Genomic DNA, 20,729 nt, shown 5'->3' with positions numbered 1-20,729 from the left:
AACAAGATAATTAATAAACACAGGTGGAATAGAATGAACTAATCAAGGAACACAAGAAATCTAGGTGAAGGCAGGTAGAACAGAAACACAGGGAAATGTAAGCCAAAACAGAACATAAACGTGACATATCGGCGAGGCGGGCACCCTGAAGGCTTGTGCAGGCCCAGGAACAGGGCAGAAACAAAGAAGGCTTCCAGGGCAGAACAGGGAGTTCAGTAGGCCATGGAGGAGCCGGCCATTCAGGAGGAGGAGCAGTTGGTGGGCTTGAGAGTGGAGCAGCCGGCGAGCTTGAGGGTGGCGCGGCAGCTGTTTCTGGGCTGAGGATTGAAGCCGAACTCAGAAGAAACTTAGAGAAGCGCTAATGGAATGGGGGGAGCAGGCTCTTTGGAATGGTGTATGGAGGGTTCTGGTAGATGATGAGCTGAAGCGCCCACTTGCCTCCGAATGGGAACAGGACTGCTATCCTCCACATCAACAAGGAACTCAGAGCCATTTAAATTGAGGACAAAACTTAATTAATAAAGTCTATGGGTCTATAACAAAGGTCAGTAATCGAAAACAAATTATCGTCATTGAGTCCCATTTGGAAGCAGGCATTAACCATATGATTGCTCCAGCTCACCAAATGTACAACACTCAGGAACTCCTCCACATATTGTTCCAAAGACCGTCCACCCTGCTGGATGCTCAGGAGGAAGTTCTCAGTCCAGTCCATCTTTTTTGGTTGTCCTGTATTCTGTTATGTGTTGTGGCAGGAGAGAAGCATACTCAGGAGTATTCCAATAGAATTTCTTTAATTTCAGTTTAAACTCAGGAGAATATCCAAGAGAAAGGAATACCACAAACGTCGGAGCTCAAACTAAGGCCATGTCCACACGTACACAGGTATTTTTTATAAACAAACTTAAACCCACTCCCACCAATAAAAAAAATCTCTGTCCACATGAAAATGCAAAAGCATGCTATGAAGCACTGTCAAGAGCATGCCAAGCCAACAGGTGGCAATATAATCTCAACCGTAGAGCCATGATGGCCAATCAGAAGCCTGAAAAATTTCCAGAAGGCGGAGATGACAGTGCATGCTCCGATGTCACAAGCCAAAATCTCCGGTTTCGCTGTCTACATGTTAACACTGCAACCAGAGTTTTTGAAAATGTTCGATTTTAGTGACCTGGTGCTGTGTTTGCATGTGGAAGAACGGCCAAACTGCATAGAAAAAGTTGCGGTTTTGAAAATACCTGCATTAGTGTGGACAGGGCCTAATACAGGACAACAGAACTCGGGAGAACACCAGGCTTAAATAATCTGAGACAAACGAAATAATTAATAAACACAGGTGGAATAGAATGAACTAATCAAGGAACACAGAAAAACTAGGTCAAGGCAGGTAGAACAGAAACACAGGGAAATCTAAACCAAAACAGAACATAAATGTGACAATATGATACAACAACAACAACAACAATAATAATAATAATAATAATAATAATAATAAAATATTTATAAAGCTGCAGTAAATCTCCTTTTAAACAGGTTTATTCTGATTCAGCCTGTATAAGTCTCTCTTTGAGGAAACTACTTCAAAACTTCTTATTTTATTACTCTGATGGTGTCTGAAGATATCTCCTCCTTGATGTGCAGAAACATTATATTTTATAGTCAATGGGCCTCTGCATGTGCTGTGTTTTCACTCATGTCTGTGGAAACAATTTTTCCCCCCTCCATCCATCAATCACAAGATACGAGCTCGCTCTAAACTATTCATTTGAAGAAACAGAGCGAAATGCATGGGAAAAAATATGTGGTTGAGTAATGGGCATGCCTGAGCTGTCTGTCATTCTTAGCAGTACCTGTTTGACTCCACTCGTTTGAAAGATTCATGATTTCTATATCCTTCAGCTTACTGGAAATTGGAAAATGTAACACCAGCACATAAGGGATTTTTTTTAATGTCCAAAGTGTCAGTGTTTTATAGAGCTGCCGGCTGCACCCATCGCTGTAGGGGGTCCAGGGTTTTACTGAAGCATTGTGTGAAACAAAGCCTGGGGAGACGGGCGGAATATTTAAAGATCAAAGTTCTGACTTTTCACTTTGCCTTTTAAAAGAAACGTGGCAGAATGTGTGAATGATGGAGGCATTTGTATTTTGTGACTTCAGGCTGAATTGTTGCATATTGACTAGAAAGTTGGTGAAATGGTGCAAGTGTGTATTTTATTGGTCTTTTTTGTCGAGTCAGAAATATTACTTGTCATTTTTCATGTGTTGAAAGGTTCAGAGCTTTTTATTTCAGATAAATGATGCTCTTTGTACTCAACTGTTTTAAATATTGATTATAACAATAATAATAATAATAATGTTTCTTAAACAGCAAATCAGCATATTAGAATGATTTCTGAAGGATCATGTGACACTGAAGGCTGGAGTAATGATGCTGAAAATTTAGCCTTGATCACAGGAATAAATTACATTTTAAAATATATTCAAATAGAACTCAGTTATTTTAAAAGGCAAACATATTTCACAATATTACTGCTGTATTTTGGATCAAATAAATGCAGGCTTGCTGAGAAGAAGAGAATTAGCATATATAGGATGAAACTAGGATGTGTACAAAAAAAAATTTGCTGTTACATCTTTCTAAATATCAAAGACTTCTGAAGCATGTTTATCATGTATCATGGCATCAGATGTTTTGTGTTGGGGCCAAAAAAAAAAAAAAAAAACGTAGTCGAAATTTGGTTTTCAGAGAACCAGACCTGTTTCACTTCTTATTTCTTATATTAATTTGACAGATAATTTCCTTCCTGATTTCTTCTGTCATGGAATTTGTCTTGAAAATAAAAATGGATTTGAAATGCTTTAGTATGAAAATAATTATCTGAGGTGTTTTCAGTTCCTTAAAGCTCAGATGAACTGTATAGAACAAGAGCATGAGACGAGCGACTTCCATTGTGATAAATGCTAACGCTAACAGATTCTTTACCTTCTTGATTTAGAGGAGAAATACAAAGGTTTCAATACTCATACGTTGCAGACGTGACCATTCAGATAAAATCTGTGTTAGTAGAGGTGCTCAAAGATAAAAAGTCAGCCATTAAGCCACAGTTGCTTGTATTTGGCCTTTTGATGGTTACTAAGAGTTGATTTGAATCTGATCCATCCATTTACCTCAAATCAAGTCTCTAGCTTTAAATATAACTTATTTGTAAGATCAAAGAAAATTTCCATGTTCATCCAAGAAACTGTTTGCACAATCCAAGTGGCCACAGTCACGTATTGTGTGTGGAGGTGATTACATTTACGGCTCAGCTGGGCCTTTTTGTTTATTTAACTGATGTGCAGGTTGGTGCCGAGGAATAGCGGCATAATCACTTTAAGCAGGATAAATCAAATATTCCAGATTAAATGAAAAACAAACACAACAGTGCCTCTTTGTAATGTGAGATAACAAGGTAGATTTGACGAGATGCAATAAAGATGACTCGGAAAAAGCTCGTTTAAGTGGGCGTGATTAGATTTATTTGCCCATTTGCATGAAGATGGTCACCGTTTGCTTATCAAGCGATGATGACTCATGGGTTCATAGCAGGGAACACGAAAATACCCAGATGAAATAATTTCCAGTCCAATTTATGTGTTTGCGCTTGATCTAATTTGTTTTCTTCAGCTTCTTCGGAGTGTTTACCTTATCATTTAGGCCTGCACTAGCATGCTAACATACCGATGAAAATCATGATTTCAGACTTGATTTGAGGTAAACTTGAGTGTAGATTTACAACCCAGACTTTCTTTTTTTTTACTTTAAAACGGTGGAAAAGAAAAAAACAGGGATGGTGCCAGAATATGGGCTCACTGTGGGGGGTGTTTGTTACAGAATCAACCTGCTCACATCCAATTAGTTTTATTTATGTCCAATTATGTTAATTGCTGCTCCATGTGGCAATTTTTTGTGCTTTTTAAATGGAATTATGCATAACACATCCTTTGTTGAACCAATGGCACCTGCTGCAAAGATATTGCAATAAAACTTAATCAAAGTGCCAGAAGCATTTTACAGGAAATCATTTATAATTTAGCTGGCCTATTGTATTAATAATTTCATTCAATACCCCTTGCTAGGTTTTCTTTTAAAACAGCCACTCTGAAAATGATATTAACAGTCATTAAAGGGGTAGTTAACCTTAAAAAAAAAAAAAAATGTTTTACTCATTTATTTATCATCATGTCATTCATATGACCTACTTTCTTCTACACAACATAGAAGATATTTTGAAGGATGTTTTGAACTTTTGTCGTATAGACAAAATAATAATGAAAAACAAATCCCTTAATTAACTATCCCTTAACATCACTGAATTAAAACCACTTTAAATTCTACCAAACACAATAAAAACAAATTAGAAATGCTGATTTTTTTTTTTTTTTTTTTTTTTTTTTTGGCTGTTTCTCTCTCTCTCTCTTTCTGTTCTGGGCATAAAAAAAAAAAAATCTGATTTTTTCCATCATATTTAAAACCCAAGATCCAAAAAAAACCCAGCGATTCTTGAAAAGCCCTGCGATTCTTGAAAAACCCTTGTGTGACATTTATAATATCTCAAGTGAGTGACTTGGATTAATCTGGATCCAAATCACACTCTGTATGTGTCAGGCATTGCTCTCTTTTGATTATGAGCATGAAATATGGAAAGAGGAAGTGTGTGAGAGAGACAGAGGGATAAAAGAATGAGAATGGTACTGAAGATGCAACTACAAACAGAATGTAACCAAAGGAAATCAGATTTGTGTGTGAGAGAGAGTGAATAAAAGAGAATACGTCAGATCAAATGCTTTCTTATCACTGTAGCATATCAATATTTGGAATATAAAGAAAATGCTATGTTTTTTTTCTCTTCCTTTTTTAAAAGTTCTTTTACTGTACTGTACTGTATGGTGATAAAGGACTGTGGCAAAAAGCTCTTTGTCCTGCTTGATCCATGAGGACATTTGCTAATTTGTTAATATATGAACTGTTAATAATCATCATTTACTATTAATAAAATGCATTATTTACTTCTAATGTTGCAGATTTATATAATATAATATAATATAATATAATATAATATAATATAATATAATATAATATAATATAATATAATATAATATATTAAATTTATTTTAAATAATCATGTCATGTATATATTTAGTATTAGAATTAAATGTAAATGTAAATGTATGTACACATTTATTTTATTTTATTCAAAGTAATTAAGGGGAGAGGGATAGTATTTGGGGTAAAAGGTGGTGATGCCCCTAAATGTGATTAATATATATATATATATATATATATATATATATATATATATATATATATATATATATATATATAATATTTTTTAATACTTTTTTATAATTTTCTGTACTTTTTTATACTTTTTATACTTTTATATTTTTACTTTTATAATAATGATAATAATTATTACTTTAATGCAAATTCAGTTTCTGTCAATTTTCAATTAAAAAAAAAATATTTTTTTTCTTCTGGGGAAAAAAAACTAAGGGGGCTTTGTATCCTACTCTCTCTCTCTCTATCTCTCTCACTCTCTCTCTCTCTCTCTCTCACCACTACACTAGCTGCTCTATTCTTTCTCTATTCTATCTGTTTTCATTTTATTTATTATATTAAAAAAAAAAAAACTTGCTACGTGTGCTGCGTTAGGCTAACTGAGACTTGTTATAGCACTATCACTGCTCTTTTGTTTATTTTGATTGCTTCCATTGTCCTCATTTGTAAGTCGCTTTGGAGAAAAGCATCTGCTAAATTACTAAATGTAAATGTACAGTAAATGTTATAGTGCAATGTTTCTCAACCCCGGTCCTGAGCGACCACCAGCACTGCACATTTTGTGTGTCTCCCTAATCAAACACACCTGATTCATCTCATTAGCTCATTAAAAGAAACTCCAGGAACTGAAATAGATGACAGATAAGGGAGACATACAAAATGTGCAGTGTTGGGGGGCGTCCAGGACCAGGGTTGAGAAACACTGTTATAGTGTATGTATTCTGATCTTGTGAGTTCTAGTGTCTTATGTCACTCACAGCTGTATACCTTTATAATCTTATGGCTGAGATATGAGCTCATATTATCACTCTAGGAAAAACAGAGGATCTTTAAAGTGAGAAAGAGAGAGAGAGTAAGAGATGATTTTATTTTTCTCATTTAGGTTCACCAGAACCCTCTGCAGGAGTGGAGAAGTAATGAGCCCTAAACACTGGCTCTTCCTGATTTTATTTCATGTTATTTCATTTGATTTTATGCTATTTATTTCTCGCTCTCACTGGGGCGCTATAGCGCGGTGAGTGCTTGCGGCTACGCTAAATTGCCAAATTACCATTCTGAAACAGCACAAACAGGGTATTAGCAATCAGCAGCTATTGCCACGCTGCCACCACTCGAGCGCTTGAAAAGTGCAGAGTGCTGACTTCTGCTTGTGATTTGCATCGCATGCGGCCTGTCGTTGGTAAAGGACCTCGTTTTAAATATTTAAAGGCCCTGAAGGAGGAAAAAAAAGGTTGAATAAATGTAGATCTATAGTCACAGACAGTACAATAAATGTGACACAAATTCAACTGACAAATGTTCAACAAACATGAGTAAATAAGATTGTAAAGACTTACTATTTGGATACTTTGCTTAAAATATAAGTATGTAGGATACACGCCATAGTAGCGGAAGCTTTAGTCCTCATTTATCTGCCTACAGATCTGACATCGCTTTTTAAGTTATGAGTGAACATAAATGAAAGGTATAGGTCACTATAGCACCACCACATGGATTAGCAAAAACAAACAGGTTTCCCAAACACTCTCTCCATCTGCTATTGGTTGGCCAAATAGATAGCCCCGCCTCCAAACGCAAGTCATTGGTTGAGCAATTGATCTCACAACTCATGGTTTAACATGTTTCTCAGGTATCAACCTAAAAGGTTCTTCAGTAGAGTCTGATTTTAGCATGTTGCTAAACTAACTAATACTCTTCAATGTCATTTTAGAATTATTTATATACTATTAAAGTATTTATTAATATTTTGAATGTTTTAATTTTATATTTTCGTATTTTATTTAAATTCTTTGTTTTATTAGCTTTCAGCATTTATTTATTTATTTATTTATTTATTTATAGGGTTAATTGGGGTTTTTTTCAACTTTTTTCATCCTTCTTTTTTACATTTTTGTTTTATATTTTCCATTTAATTAATTTTTTTATATGTACATGGTTTTATATTATAAGCTTTTTCATTTGAATTAATGAAAACTCTTTTTAATATTTTAAGTTTTAGTTGATAGCAACAACCCACAGATACTCTAATAAGCATACTGAATATATAGGACACAAATATTATCTCTCTCAGATTATGTATAATGCATCTAAGATCATTTTTCTACTTAGTCACAGTGAGAAATTGCCTTCTTTGTGAACTATGCATGTTATACTGATATATACATTTTGGTTAAAATGAGGTATCTTAGAACACAGCAGTCACATCTGAAATGTCCCTATGATGCCTTAAAATTAGGTTTTGGAACACAACTTATATTTTGCATGGACTAATCAACCTTTCACTTCCATTATCTCGTAGTCTGCTTCACCTTACAATTCAAAGTCACCTCAAAACTGTTCTCACATCAGCAAAAATGTCTGCAAATGGTGGTACGAACTGAGTTAACTGATCAGTAGGCCAAGAGAGATGCCTGTAATTCCCCCACAAATAGTATCATATTGAACTTCCTCTGAGGAACATGTTCTGGAACATCATCTGAGGAATGAGTCCCGTTCTATAGTCCACTAATAGTGAGGGATTTCTTCAGCATGGCTGAAATCAAGTCCATTTGTTTCTCCTCTTGTTTAGGTTGTTCAATCATCGTAATGGTATTACGGACAGCAGAATTCACTGCTTGGATTCAGCGGGAGGTCTTTCCCACTGAAACAAAAGTTTAGGACTCACAACTGAGTCAATAAATCATCCACACACAAACTTGCCCAACCGGGACATCCTTCATTGTTTTTAGTGTATGTGTGTGGATGCTGTTGCGTGTTTGGTGTAGTGTGTATCACGCACCGCTGATATTTGTTCACCTATAAGTTGTTAAGCATCGTACTGAAGTTCTCGGGCTCTTGATCTGAGTTTTTCCCAGCATAAATAATGCAGGTATGTTGAATTATTCACTGATGTCCAGAATTCTCAAAATGGCATACTGGGATTGTGTTATCTTTATGGCTTTTTGTAACCCTTTCTCTTTCCTTTCCTTCCTATTTCTCCTCCTACACATCCAGACTCACGTAATGCATCCCTGGAGGATGCTGCTTAGTCGCTGCCACTCAAAACTTTGACATGATTTCAACCAAGGCCTGAAAAAGCTCAAACATTCAACCAACTATGGGTTTAAAGTGGAAGGCCCTCAGCAAATCTCCACATGGAGGGCCACTTCTTTTCTTATTGATGACAATTTGGGAATATTTTTCCAACTTTTTCCAGAACTAAACCAAATTTTCATTTTGTATCATTATGAATGTGTACAAGCGATCGGATGTCATGAGGAAATGATGGCGATTTCCTTCTTGTAGCTCAAATGGTAGAGAATGGTGTTAGAAACGTCAAGATCATGAGTTTGATTCCCAAGAAAAGCAAGAACGCTTTGGATTGGCTTTGGGGAAGAAAAAAAAATGTCTGCCAAATGCATCAATGTAAGTTCACATAATTGTATGATTTGATTCATAAGCATTAAGATCCTCCCCTAAACCTAACCTTCAGTGGGGAAGAGATAGTGAGATTGTAAAAATTCAAATGAGCTATCCACCAATTTGCCAAAATGAAAAATAGTTACCATGAGAGTGTGTTGATTCAAGACATTTAAATAATGGTTCAGATCACACTGCATGGGTAAAAGAGTTTGTTTACACCACAAGGCAGATCAGACTTTTAGATAAATTTGATTCCTGTGACCAGAGTTTGGAGGGAATATTAGTTTATTTTTCCAACTATCTTTCTTTTTTTTCTAGATTTTGGTAGGCAAGTAGAACCAATGGATGTATTTATGCCTTCAGAGCACTAACAAATGATTCATAGTTCACTGTGAGGTGAATTTTACGATAGCATTTTGGATTATGCTCAGAGGGCGAAGCTGAAAGATTTGTATAGTTTCCTTTCCTTTTGATTTCTTTCCTCTTAGACTTTTTACACAGACTTGGGTTCAAGTCTCACCGTTCGCCCATCTTTGAACTAAGCCAATCGAATTTCAAAGAGTGCGCACTTCCCTCCTGATTGCAACAATTATCATTGAGATAACCCCGTAACCCCACCTGAGTTTGACTGTCTGTAAAACTCATAGCAACACGTCAAATGTATAGAAATACACCTTGTTGCCAGATGCTTTGTCATTTGACTCTTGTTTTCAGAGGAAATTGTTATTTCAAACATTTAGGAGCCATTTTCAGCTTCAGTCTATAGTATTACATCTTGTTATTGTGCTGTATACAATAACTGAGCATTGTAAGCACTCAGCTTTAATGGTAAATAAATGGTTAGCTTTGTTTGAGTGGATGCTTCTGGTGCACAAACATGTCAGAAGATGTGCAGAATTAGGATGGTTTGTTTGTTCAGTCATTCTGCAGGCACGGACAGCTTGTTGTGTCTGGCTAAGTGGGAGTCTGTAGCAGAAAGCTCTTCAGTCTGATCAATAGCCATTCACCAAGCAATAGCATAACAGGGGATTGTGGCTCTACTCGTCTGAGACAGACCGACACGGATTCCACAGAACAATCCAACTCTTTTCTTGTGCTCACAGCGCTGTCAATCTCAGTTTTACAAAAGCAGGTTTTCCACGAATACTGTACACTTGGTGTACCATAAATAAATAGATGCACAAATCCTATTTTTATGGCATTCTTCAAATCACTCAGTAGTGTCATAATGTTTACATAACCTGTTGGTTTTCAATTAATTGTTTTAAAAAATATTTAAATTACAATGTGATTTCAGTTACAAAAAATAGCTTAATTACAGTATTCGCACAGTTTAAACATATATATATATATATATATATATATATATATATATATATATATATATATATATATATATATATATATATATATATATATATATAGCTGTATACAATATGTTTTATTTATTAGGGATATAGGGTAATTTTATACATAATTCTTCAGTTATTGTTTTTTTGTGGAAAAAGTAATTTTTTTCCAATTTCTAGGCACATTGTAATTTTGTCATTCATCCACGTTACTATAGGGGAAAAAATCATCACTTTTTTCTTTTTTCCAATTTCTAGGCACATTGTAATTTTGTCATTCATCCACGTTACTATAGGGGAAAAAATCATCACACAAATATTTTTTATAAGTATGTAAATAATTATAAAACAACATTCCACACACACTGTTAAGCCCATTCTGTTATATTTTTATTTGTTTATTCATTTTGTTTATTTTTTAAATTTGTTCCATTTATTGTTCATTTTCAGTTCAATGAAATCAAGGTTTTCAAAATTCAATCAAATTAAAAAAATAAATAAATAAATAAATCCTATGTTTTATATATATTTCTGTCAGCAATTATCCGCCACGGTGAACAGAACAACATAAATGTATTGCAGATATCATTAAGGTTCAGTAATTTAATGTACATTTTAGAAATTAGTCTGATTCAAAGGAGAATCAGAAGGCTGAATCCTGACTGACAAGAGGAGTCGTCGGGGATGGAGGTGGGTAATTATAAACAGACAAACACCAAACTCACTACAATACTTAAATACCAAACATACGATGGCTGTGATAGGTGTCGCATCCTTGTAGGTAGGCATGGATCACCTGGGAGTCAGCTGATGCAAACTTGACTAACGTGACCTGCCAGAACTAATGATGATGCTAGATAGATAGATAGATAGATAGATAGATAGATAGATAGATAGATAGATAGATAGATAGACATACAGATAGATATATACATATATATATATACACTATATGTAGTGTGACCTCCTGAGACTGATGGACCTTTAGCAATTAAAAGGAGTTTTGAACCCTATTTCGTACCGTACAGGTGGAAAATGATGTGCTATATATAGATTCTGGCAGAGAGTGTGACATATGAGTGTAACAGGAATTTGTAAATCTCCTTTTCTGCAATAACTTTTTAGGTGGTGAGCTCTGTATGCTGGAGTCACTGGCATATTTACCCGTGCAGCTGAATATTATCACCAGTGTATTGTGAATCGCTGTAGTCCATAGTGGATGGTATTTGCAAATGGCAAGCGCTTTTGACTAGGTTTCCATTTAAAGTGGCTCATTGTTGTGAATCAGACAGATCCGAATGAGATTTCCACAACAGGGGGATTAGTATGCTAGTTTGACACAGTTTACACCCTTTTGAACCTGGCCTGTTCTAATCGAATGTTTTCTCCTCCTGTCCTTCTCTTTCTCTCCCTCTGATCCTGTCTGTCCTTCCCTGTCTTCCTTCCTTCCTTTCCTTCCCTCCATCCTCTCCATCCTTCCCCTCCCCATCACGCTATTCGATTCCAGTGGCGGCCACGAAAAACAAACTGAGAGGTGAGTTGGATCCTCCATCTTCCCTGCTGCTTGATAAATGGGGAGACACCGTTCCCAATAAGCTGAGCTGAGATAGCTGCCTTATCACTGCTATGAGCCAGGCAGGCAGTACCACCGTCCTGTTCCTTTCCACATGGCCATTATTTTTGCTATTTACTGCCCTTCTCTTTACTGCCCCTGCTTTACCTCCTATGCCATCATTTCTTCTCTGTCATCTTTTTCAACTAACAGGAAAGCTGCTGAACTTGAGTGCTGCACAGAGCTTAGCCGCATGTAGTCACTTGTAGCATGGCTAACCTTAGTGTGAAATAGCTCTAAAACATAATGACCATTTGTTTATATCACTCTGCTTGTCTGTTTTTATTTCAGACAGACTGTCAATCTGTGTGTTTTTCAGTCACTCTCTCTCTCAGTAGGTGGCGATAAGTTGCCTCTGAAGTGAGTCACTGAATTATTCAGTCACAACACTGATTCATTCATGTTAGCGAGTCATTGAATCATTCATTTAACACATTCATTCAAAAATGTTGAATCATTCAGTCCATTCAGTCCACTGTATGAATAAAAATATTTCCCTGATGTATCTGATGAATTCATAAACTCCAAACATATTTCTTGTGTCTTTTTAATATTTTATTTATATTACACTTTTACATTTAAAAGCACAACCAATAATTGTGAATTTTATAGTAACTACATATTATAAAAGTAGCTGGTGTCGAGTAAAATAATTCTTAAGTGAGAAACCAACAACAATGTGGCAATTTTAAGGATGGACCTCCAAACCCGTGCTTGCATTGTGTCAAAGTACAAGACATTTTTATCTTCAATGTTTACTGTTTGTGGAGTATTAAACTAACTCTGTGGTTTATAGCTGTATTCGTTTGGCTTTATTGTCACAGTGTGTCCTTCAGGCCGCAGCTGTATTATTTCACGGTTGTTGTTTTCAATTTAAAAATTTAAAAGATACTTTCACTAAGTGGTTCAGTGAGAAGCAGTGAAAGGAGAAGTTCACAGAGGTTATGTGTGACTTGGTATGGCATAGGGAAGTGAGATTTCTTTGATTTCCCACAAATACTTGCACACAAAAACACACAATCAGTTCAAACAAATATCAAGCAAATATATTCAACTCCACTATAACCAGCTGATGCATTATTCACTGTTGCATTCGAAGTGTTCATTGTCGCAAAAACAGATTTAACGGTGAAAAAGCTGTGTGGACAATAAAAAAGGGGCAAAATTACACCAGTGTATTGTTTTGTAATCCAAACTGCTATACTGTTTTGAAAGAGGGCATCCAAATGTCCTCTTTATCCCGGACATGTCTTAATTTCTAAATTGCCTAAAATGTAAAGGTATTGGCTTTGTTTTCATATTATATTTTATAGAAACACAGTATGTTCAATAGATTTTATTGTGATTTAATGATTAGATTAGATTAAACTTTATTGTCATTGCACATATAAGGTACAAGGCAATGAAATGCAGTTAGCATCTAACCAGAAGTGCAATAAGCAGTAAGTACAGTATATAGAGTGTCTACAATATGTTACAAATGTACAATAAATATACAGATAATGTAGTACTATGGACATAATTTACAAATTTTTAAATACTATCAGCATGATATACAGATGGGTGTACTATGAACATACTATACAGTTGGATTATGTAATAAGTGTATGTACACTATAAGCAGAAACTTTGAGCATATGAACATTATTTACACTAGTGCAATGGACATTAAAAATGTCAGAGGGCAGAATTCAGTAAGGAGACAGCTGTAGGGAAAAAGCTGTTCCTGAGTCTGCTAGTCCTTGCCCGGAGGCTCCTGAAGCGCCTCCCGGAGGGCAGGAGGATAAACAGTCTATAGTCAGGGTGAGAGGAGTCCTTAAGAATGCTGCGAGCTCGACGTAGACAGCGTTTTCTTTGGATGTCCTCAGTAGCAGGGAGTGGTGTCCCTGTAATGCATTGGGTGGTTTTCACCACCCTCTGCAGTGCCTTGCGGTCAGCAACTGAGCAGTTTCCATACCAGACTGTGATGCAACTGGTCAGGATGCTCTCGATTGCACACCGGTAAAAGTTCACCAGGATGGCTGAAGACAGCTGGTTCTTCTTCAGTGTCCTGAGGAAGAAGAGGCACTGGTGAGCCTTCTTAACCAGGCTGGAGATGTTTTGGTCCAGGACAGGTCCTCCAAGATGGTGGTTCCCAGGAACTTGAAGCTGGAGACATGTTCAACAACCATCCCGTTAATGTGGATGGGGTCATGTGTGCTTCCTTTCTTCTTCCTGAAGTCCAAAATGAGTTCCTTTGTCTTACTGGTGTTAAGGAGCAGGTTGTTGTCAGGGGAGGAGTGTTTCAGCACTGGCACAATGGATGTGGACTTAAAGTATGTTGGCACAGTTGCTTGGGTGAGGGACAGGTTGAAAATGTCTGTGAAGACCCCGGCAAGCTGCTCTGCACATAAGCACACGTCCCCGAATGCTGTCCGGGCCAGTAGCCTTGCGTGCGTTGATCCGGCTCAATGCAGTGTGGACATCTGTGGAGGTGAGTTTGAGGGGTTGGTGGTTTGCTGAGAGTGTGATCTTGGTGGCCGTCTCCTTGCTGTCGCTGTTGAAGCAAGCATAAAAGTAATTTGCCTCATTAAGGAAGGAGACATCTGTGACCATTGGAGTAGAGTTGCTTGGCTTGTAGTCACTGATGGCCTGGATGCCCTGCCACATGCGTCGGGGATCAGAGTTGGAAAAGTGCTCTTTTACCTTTAGCTTGTAGCAGTACTTGGCCTTTTTGATGCCCCTCCTCAGGTAAGCCCTGGATTTGCTGTAGGCCTGAGCGTCATCTGATCTGAAGGCAGTGTTGCGGGCTTTCAGCAGGAGATGCACCTCCTTGTTCATCCATGGCTTCTGATTAGGGTATGTTGTGATCTGTTTTTCTGTTTTTACACTGTCAGTGGTGGTGTTGATGTAATCCAGTACAGAGGAGGTATAGATATAAATATCTGTGTGAGAGCCACAGGCAGCCTGAGAAGCAAATGTAATAATGTCTTATTTGGGAAAAAAAACAACAACTCCATAATACAGTTTTGAAGGTTGTGAGTTGTGAAAATTACATAATCTAAGACTTCATACGGTACATGCCATTGTAAAGACTAAGTCTATCCAATACTATCTCACAACCAATTCAAACGTATTTTACAAAGATGGCTAATTTGTATGAATTCATATGACCTCGTTGTACAATTTTGTACAATTTGTCTAGACCCCAGTGACGGGTAGGTTTATCGGCGGGTTTAGGGGTAGGTCATTCATATGAATTCATACGAATTCAGGAACTCGTAAAATACGCACGATTTACTGTAGCAAAAATTGTACGAATTCATAATTAGCCTTACTAGCCATCTCATAAAATATGTATAATATGTAAATATGTAAAATATGTAACGAACTGCCATGAGATTTTTTCATTATTTTTATCCCTGTTAAATTCAATATGGCATCTAACCTGACTAAGGTCTATAAAAAATCCCGGACATTTTAGGCAATTTAGAAATCCCAGCCAGGACACATCTGGGAAAAAGAGGACGTATGGTCACCCTGTTTGAGAACAGCTTTGCTATGTTTAGTTACTTGCTCTCCCAACACTGTGCAAAAATGAAAATCTTGCCTGTGCAATAGATCTGAATGTGACATTTGTTAGCTCTCCCAAAGGTCTGCCTCATTTTTTGAGGAAGAAAAACTATCACTGCAAATATTTGGAGTCAGGTAGATGAAATGAAGCCTATGTGTACAGAATGAGTGAGACGCTATCAGCGACTGACTCCTCTAAACCACCTGCTCTCCTCATGAATAATGCACTAGACTATGTACTATACACACACTCACCTCAGATGGCAATTTTACCTGTGTACCATCTGCCTGCAGTGGCACGGCATGGTATTGGCTTGCGTTTTCGCGCTCGGCGGAGTTGTTTTTGTCAGATGCACTTTCATAGAAACTGTTCCCTTTTGTCACAGTAAATTACGGCATTAAAAGGAGAGGAAAAAAAACGACTTGCTACAATTAAGAAACTGTGATTGGGATGTTTGTTTACAATGGCAGGAGCAGCTGCACACTGGTCTAATTGTGCAAATGGAAGTGGAACCGCTGAGGCCAGTTCATTTGTTGTTTGCTAATTGATTAGATTTCTCTAAATCAGAAATTGCAGAGCGTCTTCAAAACTTTTCATCCGCTGTGTCTGGGGGGGTGGGGGGATGTCCATGTTTTCTGCGTTTAATCGCTTTGATTCACACAATGTGCACAGCTAGCTCATTAGACTCTTTGCAATTAGTGCTATGACTGGTTAAAGGTGATGTGTGTAATTTAATAAGTTAAATGCTTTCTCTGTTCCCAGCTTAATATGCAGAAACAACTATAACAAAGCTATTTGTAAAATGATTTACTAAAAAAATTTAACACTGTCTCTAGGGTAAACCATCCCAATATAGCAACATTTTCTATCCGGACTATCTTTTTGGCTGACCCACTGCAGATAGGGGAAGTTTTGGGAATACTGATACTAGTTTACAACTCACCGTTAAATACAACATGGAACCTTTTTGTTAATACATGTTCTTGGTATTATTGTGAGCACAATATTATTTTACAATTTGTATGTTGGATTATGAAAGACATTTATAATGGTACAAAAGATTTTTGTCTCAGATAAATGTTTGAACATAAAAAAGTATCAGGATTAAGCAGCACAGCTTAGTTTTTAATATTGATTATAATAAATGTTTTAAGCAGCAAATCAGCATATTATAATGATTTATGAAGGATTATGTGACCTTTACTGACCTTTACTGAACTTTATGATTGTTGCTTGTCACATACAATGTGACCCCTGGCATACTGTGTGATATGATCTTTCATGTATTGCTGTGCATCTAGTTGTTGATTGGTTCTTTATTAGACGGCTGCCGCAGGACTGTGACCTACAATTTTCCCAGAAATCCACAGGAGTCCAAGATTAGATGAAGGCAATTAATGGTCCATTGGTGAGCATGACACACTAAGCAGTCCAAGACTGGCCTGCAGTGAAAAAATCTTTTACAATCCCCAAAATTTGTCTTAGACAGTGGCATTCGCACAGTGTTCTTCTAGATTTAGTGAACAGGAGACCATAATCATGACAAGGACATTCACAACACTTCCCAAAATGTCAAAACAAACAGACACAAGGGCATTTTTAAGAGCAGTAATCTGGTTTAACTCTGTCAGGGAGTATTGAAATCAGTTGGGCTGTACTATTCACTTCTAATCAGTGTCTTTCATCCTCTTCTGCTTAGCGTCCCAAAGCTCTAATTAACTCCTCAAACATTATTCTCAGCCCTAGGGAAAGACTGTGAGTGCTGAATGAAAAGAATATCAAAGATTAGCACCTCCATTTGCACTAGTGCCCCTACTGATTCCCATTGGGATGCCCACCCATGGTGATGAGAACTCTGCGTATTAATCTTACCTTGACTCACAATATTGTAGCTGTAACCACAGAAGTCTCCTAAAGGTGTGTTTCAGGAATTTCCAAATGCCAAAGCATTGAATTCTTGCTGTTTTGTCACTGTTAAACACCGTCAGAACATCTTAAAAATGAACTGAATTTTGTGTTTTGGTAAAATGGTCTGGGATTGTGTTGTCAGCACCTGGCAAGGCTTGCCAGATTGGCACCTGTTTATGCACTTCATACCTGGCACACAGCATCCTGGGAACATACACTTGGCATCGTACCTGAATAGATGTGCTTTTTTTGGAAAGGCCCTGCATGTTAAACCTCAAACCTGAAAAAGTCAGTTTGACATGGTCTGGCGAATGATGAGGTTGAATCCAAGAGAGATGTCAAGTTGAGACCGTAGATCAAACCAAACTTTCAGGCATTCACAGAATTGGTCCACACATATGTCAGGATTTGTAGCGTTCTATTTGTTTTGTATCAAACCAGTGGTTATGCCAGAGTAATTCGCCCTATTTAGTTCTTTCTCCATCAACAACAGTCCATATTGGACTGATTCCGCCTACCAAGAGTCAGATCTTGAAGCAAAATATTTTGTGGGCAAAAAAGATTAATTGTCTGTCGTCAAAAATGTAATGGCATATACAAAGAAGTCAGTTTCAAACCAAGCAGCTTTCTTTTGGTCAACATTGCAAATTTGCACAACCAACTAGAACATGAACAAAATCTTCATGTGAAACTGTTTCACCCTTATGTTAGACTGCAGATTGTATAGATTCCTGTTGAAATGACTGGATTTCGCCTGTGAAATTATACAAAGTAACTGATCAAGAATCTTACCACACTTTCACTGTTATACAACAGCTAGCCCCACCCCTTGAATCTGATTGGTCAGTTATGACCCTGGACCCTTTTTGAAATTGAGATTTTTAAATCTAAATTTTTTACATTTATCATCTGAAAGCTGAATAAATAAGCTTCCATTGGTGTATTTTTTGTTAGGATAGGACAATTTTTGGTCGCGATACAACCATTTGAAAATCTGGAGTCTGAGGGTGCAAAAAAAAAAAAAAAAAATCAAAATATTGAGAAATTCGCCTTTAAATTTGTCCAAATTAAGTTCTTAGCAATGCATTTTACTAATAATTTTTTTATTTTTATTTTTTATATTTATGGTATTTACATTTTGTTGTTATTATTATTATTATTATTATATAAAAGTTTTGATATATTTACTGTAGAAAAATTACAAAATATCTTCAAGGAACATGATTTTTACTTATACCAGTGATTTTTAGCATAAAAGAAAATGTATTATTTTCAAACACATTATGTATTGTTGGCTATAAATATACCCGTGCAACATATGACAGGTTTTGTGGTCCAGGATCACAATTATCATACCAAGAGTGTTGATGGACAGTCCAACAGCACTCAGATATTAACAGTTTATCATTCCGTGTTTCTGTGTTTGTGGCGTTCCAGACCAGAGTATGTGAGTGGTATAGAGTTGCGTGAATTGTTTAAATGGTTAAGTGAGCAAAAACTCTCACAATGGCTGATTTGTGCTGAAAAATATAGGCCTCTTGTGTTCTGTCAGCGTGGTCAAGGCTAAAAGTCAAGGGCATGACTACATCCAGGCTGGCCTCAGCATCTCAGCGAGCTAAAGCATACTTGCTAAAGGTCAACTTGTTACTGTTCTTCGCTGAAAGGTTACGGAGATACGTGGGCTTGAAGAGGCAAGACAGATCACTCATGCAGCTGATTCATGTTTTGTGTCATATCAAATGTTGTGAGAGCCTCTAAACAGTAGCACATTGAGGGTGAGAATGAGCTGTGAAATGTCAGTTGTGTGGCTTAAATTACATTTTATAATATGTCTGTTAGAAGTGAGAAGCATGTGTTGTCTGTTGTTTTAATGGATGTAGACTTTGTACTGGTAAAGTCTTCAAGTTTAAAGGATTAAGTAAAAAAGACATGACATAATTTTAGGTGAACTATTCCTTTAAGATTTCACTCAATTAGTATGTTAATTGATATTAAAATAAGGAAAATCTTGGAAATTAGTCGTATGTCAGTTCCTTTACGTCCTTTGTTTTCTGCCTCTCAGTGGGAGAGTTATTGAGGACGTTTAGGAGAGGCTGGAGCTAATTTTATATTTTGCTGGTTGAGTTTAGAGTCAGGGAGGGATGTACATACAGGAAGGAGAAACAGAGGGGAAGAGGAGAACGGGAGGCATACATACACAGAGAGAGAGAGAGAGAGAGAGAGAGCGAGCTCAAACAGCATTACATAGGCCTGATCCCAGGAGAGATCCGTTTCAATCAAACGCCTCTGACCAGAGAGAAGGGCTCACCTCACCGCTCTATTAAGTCGACACATGAGCGTGCTGGTGTTGATCAAATCATCGCAACACACAAAGTGTCCCAAGAGCTGGATCACTTATCAGAAACAACAAGATACAGTAGATGCAAAACTGCCCTCTTTGAAAAACCTTTTAGTTCTCCCACAGAGAAATTAATACAGAGACCATTTATTATTTCAGTTTCAATTGGCTTGAAAAAAATCAGGCAAAACCAATCAGACAATTTAATATAAAAAAGTGTGTAATATGTTTATTATTTTACCTCGTTGTGATTTTACACTCAATGTCAATTGATGTTTTAACCCATTACTTTAAACCATACTTCTGCAATGTGATGTATTGAGTAAAACTTAATATTTACTGTACAGTAAGATCAGGAATGTGCATTACAAAGTATTCAGTGGATTCATGTACATTTAAAATTAACTAGTTTCTATCTTAATTAACTTAACTGTTTCTTCTAAATAATGCAAAGGGGTAAAATGAATCCTAAAATGATCAGATAAATCCATAACTTTACTTCATAATAAGTGAATTGCTAATATTAGTTCATTGTTTAATATGTGAAGTTAAATAATGTGAACGGAGGAAATGAAGATGTCAGATGTATTTTTTTTATACTGTATGTCTGCTTAATTTTTGGTTTGACCTTTCAAATATGTATTGTATGAATTTCTAAGTAGCATTGCGCATTATGCAAGAAACAGCTTTATTTTGTATCCGTTTATTAATTTTTCTTCAAGTTTGTGCTACCTCAGAGTTGAAGTTTTGAACTGTTCTTCAGCTAAGCATATTTTCTCCATTTTGAAGCCTTATTTTCCCCCCTGTATGTTTTAAAGTATTATGTTTTTAGCATTGTGGGTAGTTTCAGGTGTCTCTCAGCAGTTGTTTGTTATTCATAAGCACTCTTAGTTGGAAATATGCAAAATAAGAGGCATTTCTGAATAGCTGGAAGCACATCTCGAAAATACTCTTTGCATTAATGGTAAAACCTGTCCAAAACGTAACATATTTCCAGTGCAGAGCGAGTAGGATAGACTCTTTTGAACAACAGCATGAATTGTCTATGGAGGACTTTAAAGAGCCTGTCTAAGGCCTTCGATTTTAGTTCCTCCTAAAACTGCTGTATACAGTTTATTACATTACTATTTATTAATTTATTTATTTACTGTCCAGACTTCCAAAAGATGCTGCTAACATATATACTTATAATGGTCATTACCAGACTCCAAATTTGCTTCTTTTTTCTTTCTTTCTGAATGGTGACA

At 36.6% G+C, this 20,729-nt stretch overlaps 1 protein-coding gene across 5 annotated transcripts in view; it reads left to right on the top strand.

Moving 5' to 3' along the window:
• LOC122138691 (cell adhesion molecule 2-like) overlaps positions 1-20,729 on the top strand; it is a 405,589-nt gene that overhangs the window by 307,886 nt on the left and 76,974 nt on the right. For 3 of the 5 annotated variants that reach the window (XM_042732490.1, XM_042732494.1, XM_042732492.1), the window contains exon 3: positions 11,579-11,605. The exons of the other annotated variants lie outside the window; for them this stretch is intronic. In XM_042732490.1, coding sequence (XP_042588424.1) covers positions 11,579-11,605 — 27 coding nt within the window. The remainder of the gene's footprint in view (positions 1-11,578; positions 11,606-20,729) is intronic. 5 annotated transcript variants of the gene reach the window in all.

Source organism: Cyprinus carpio, chromosome B10 (assembly GCF_018340385.1).
Source record: "Cyprinus carpio isolate SPL01 chromosome B10, ASM1834038v1, whole genome shotgun sequence".
NCBI classification, from domain to species: domain Eukaryota; kingdom Metazoa; phylum Chordata; class Actinopteri; order Cypriniformes; family Cyprinidae; genus Cyprinus; species Cyprinus carpio.
This window is presented reverse-complemented; position numbering and strand designations above follow the sequence as displayed.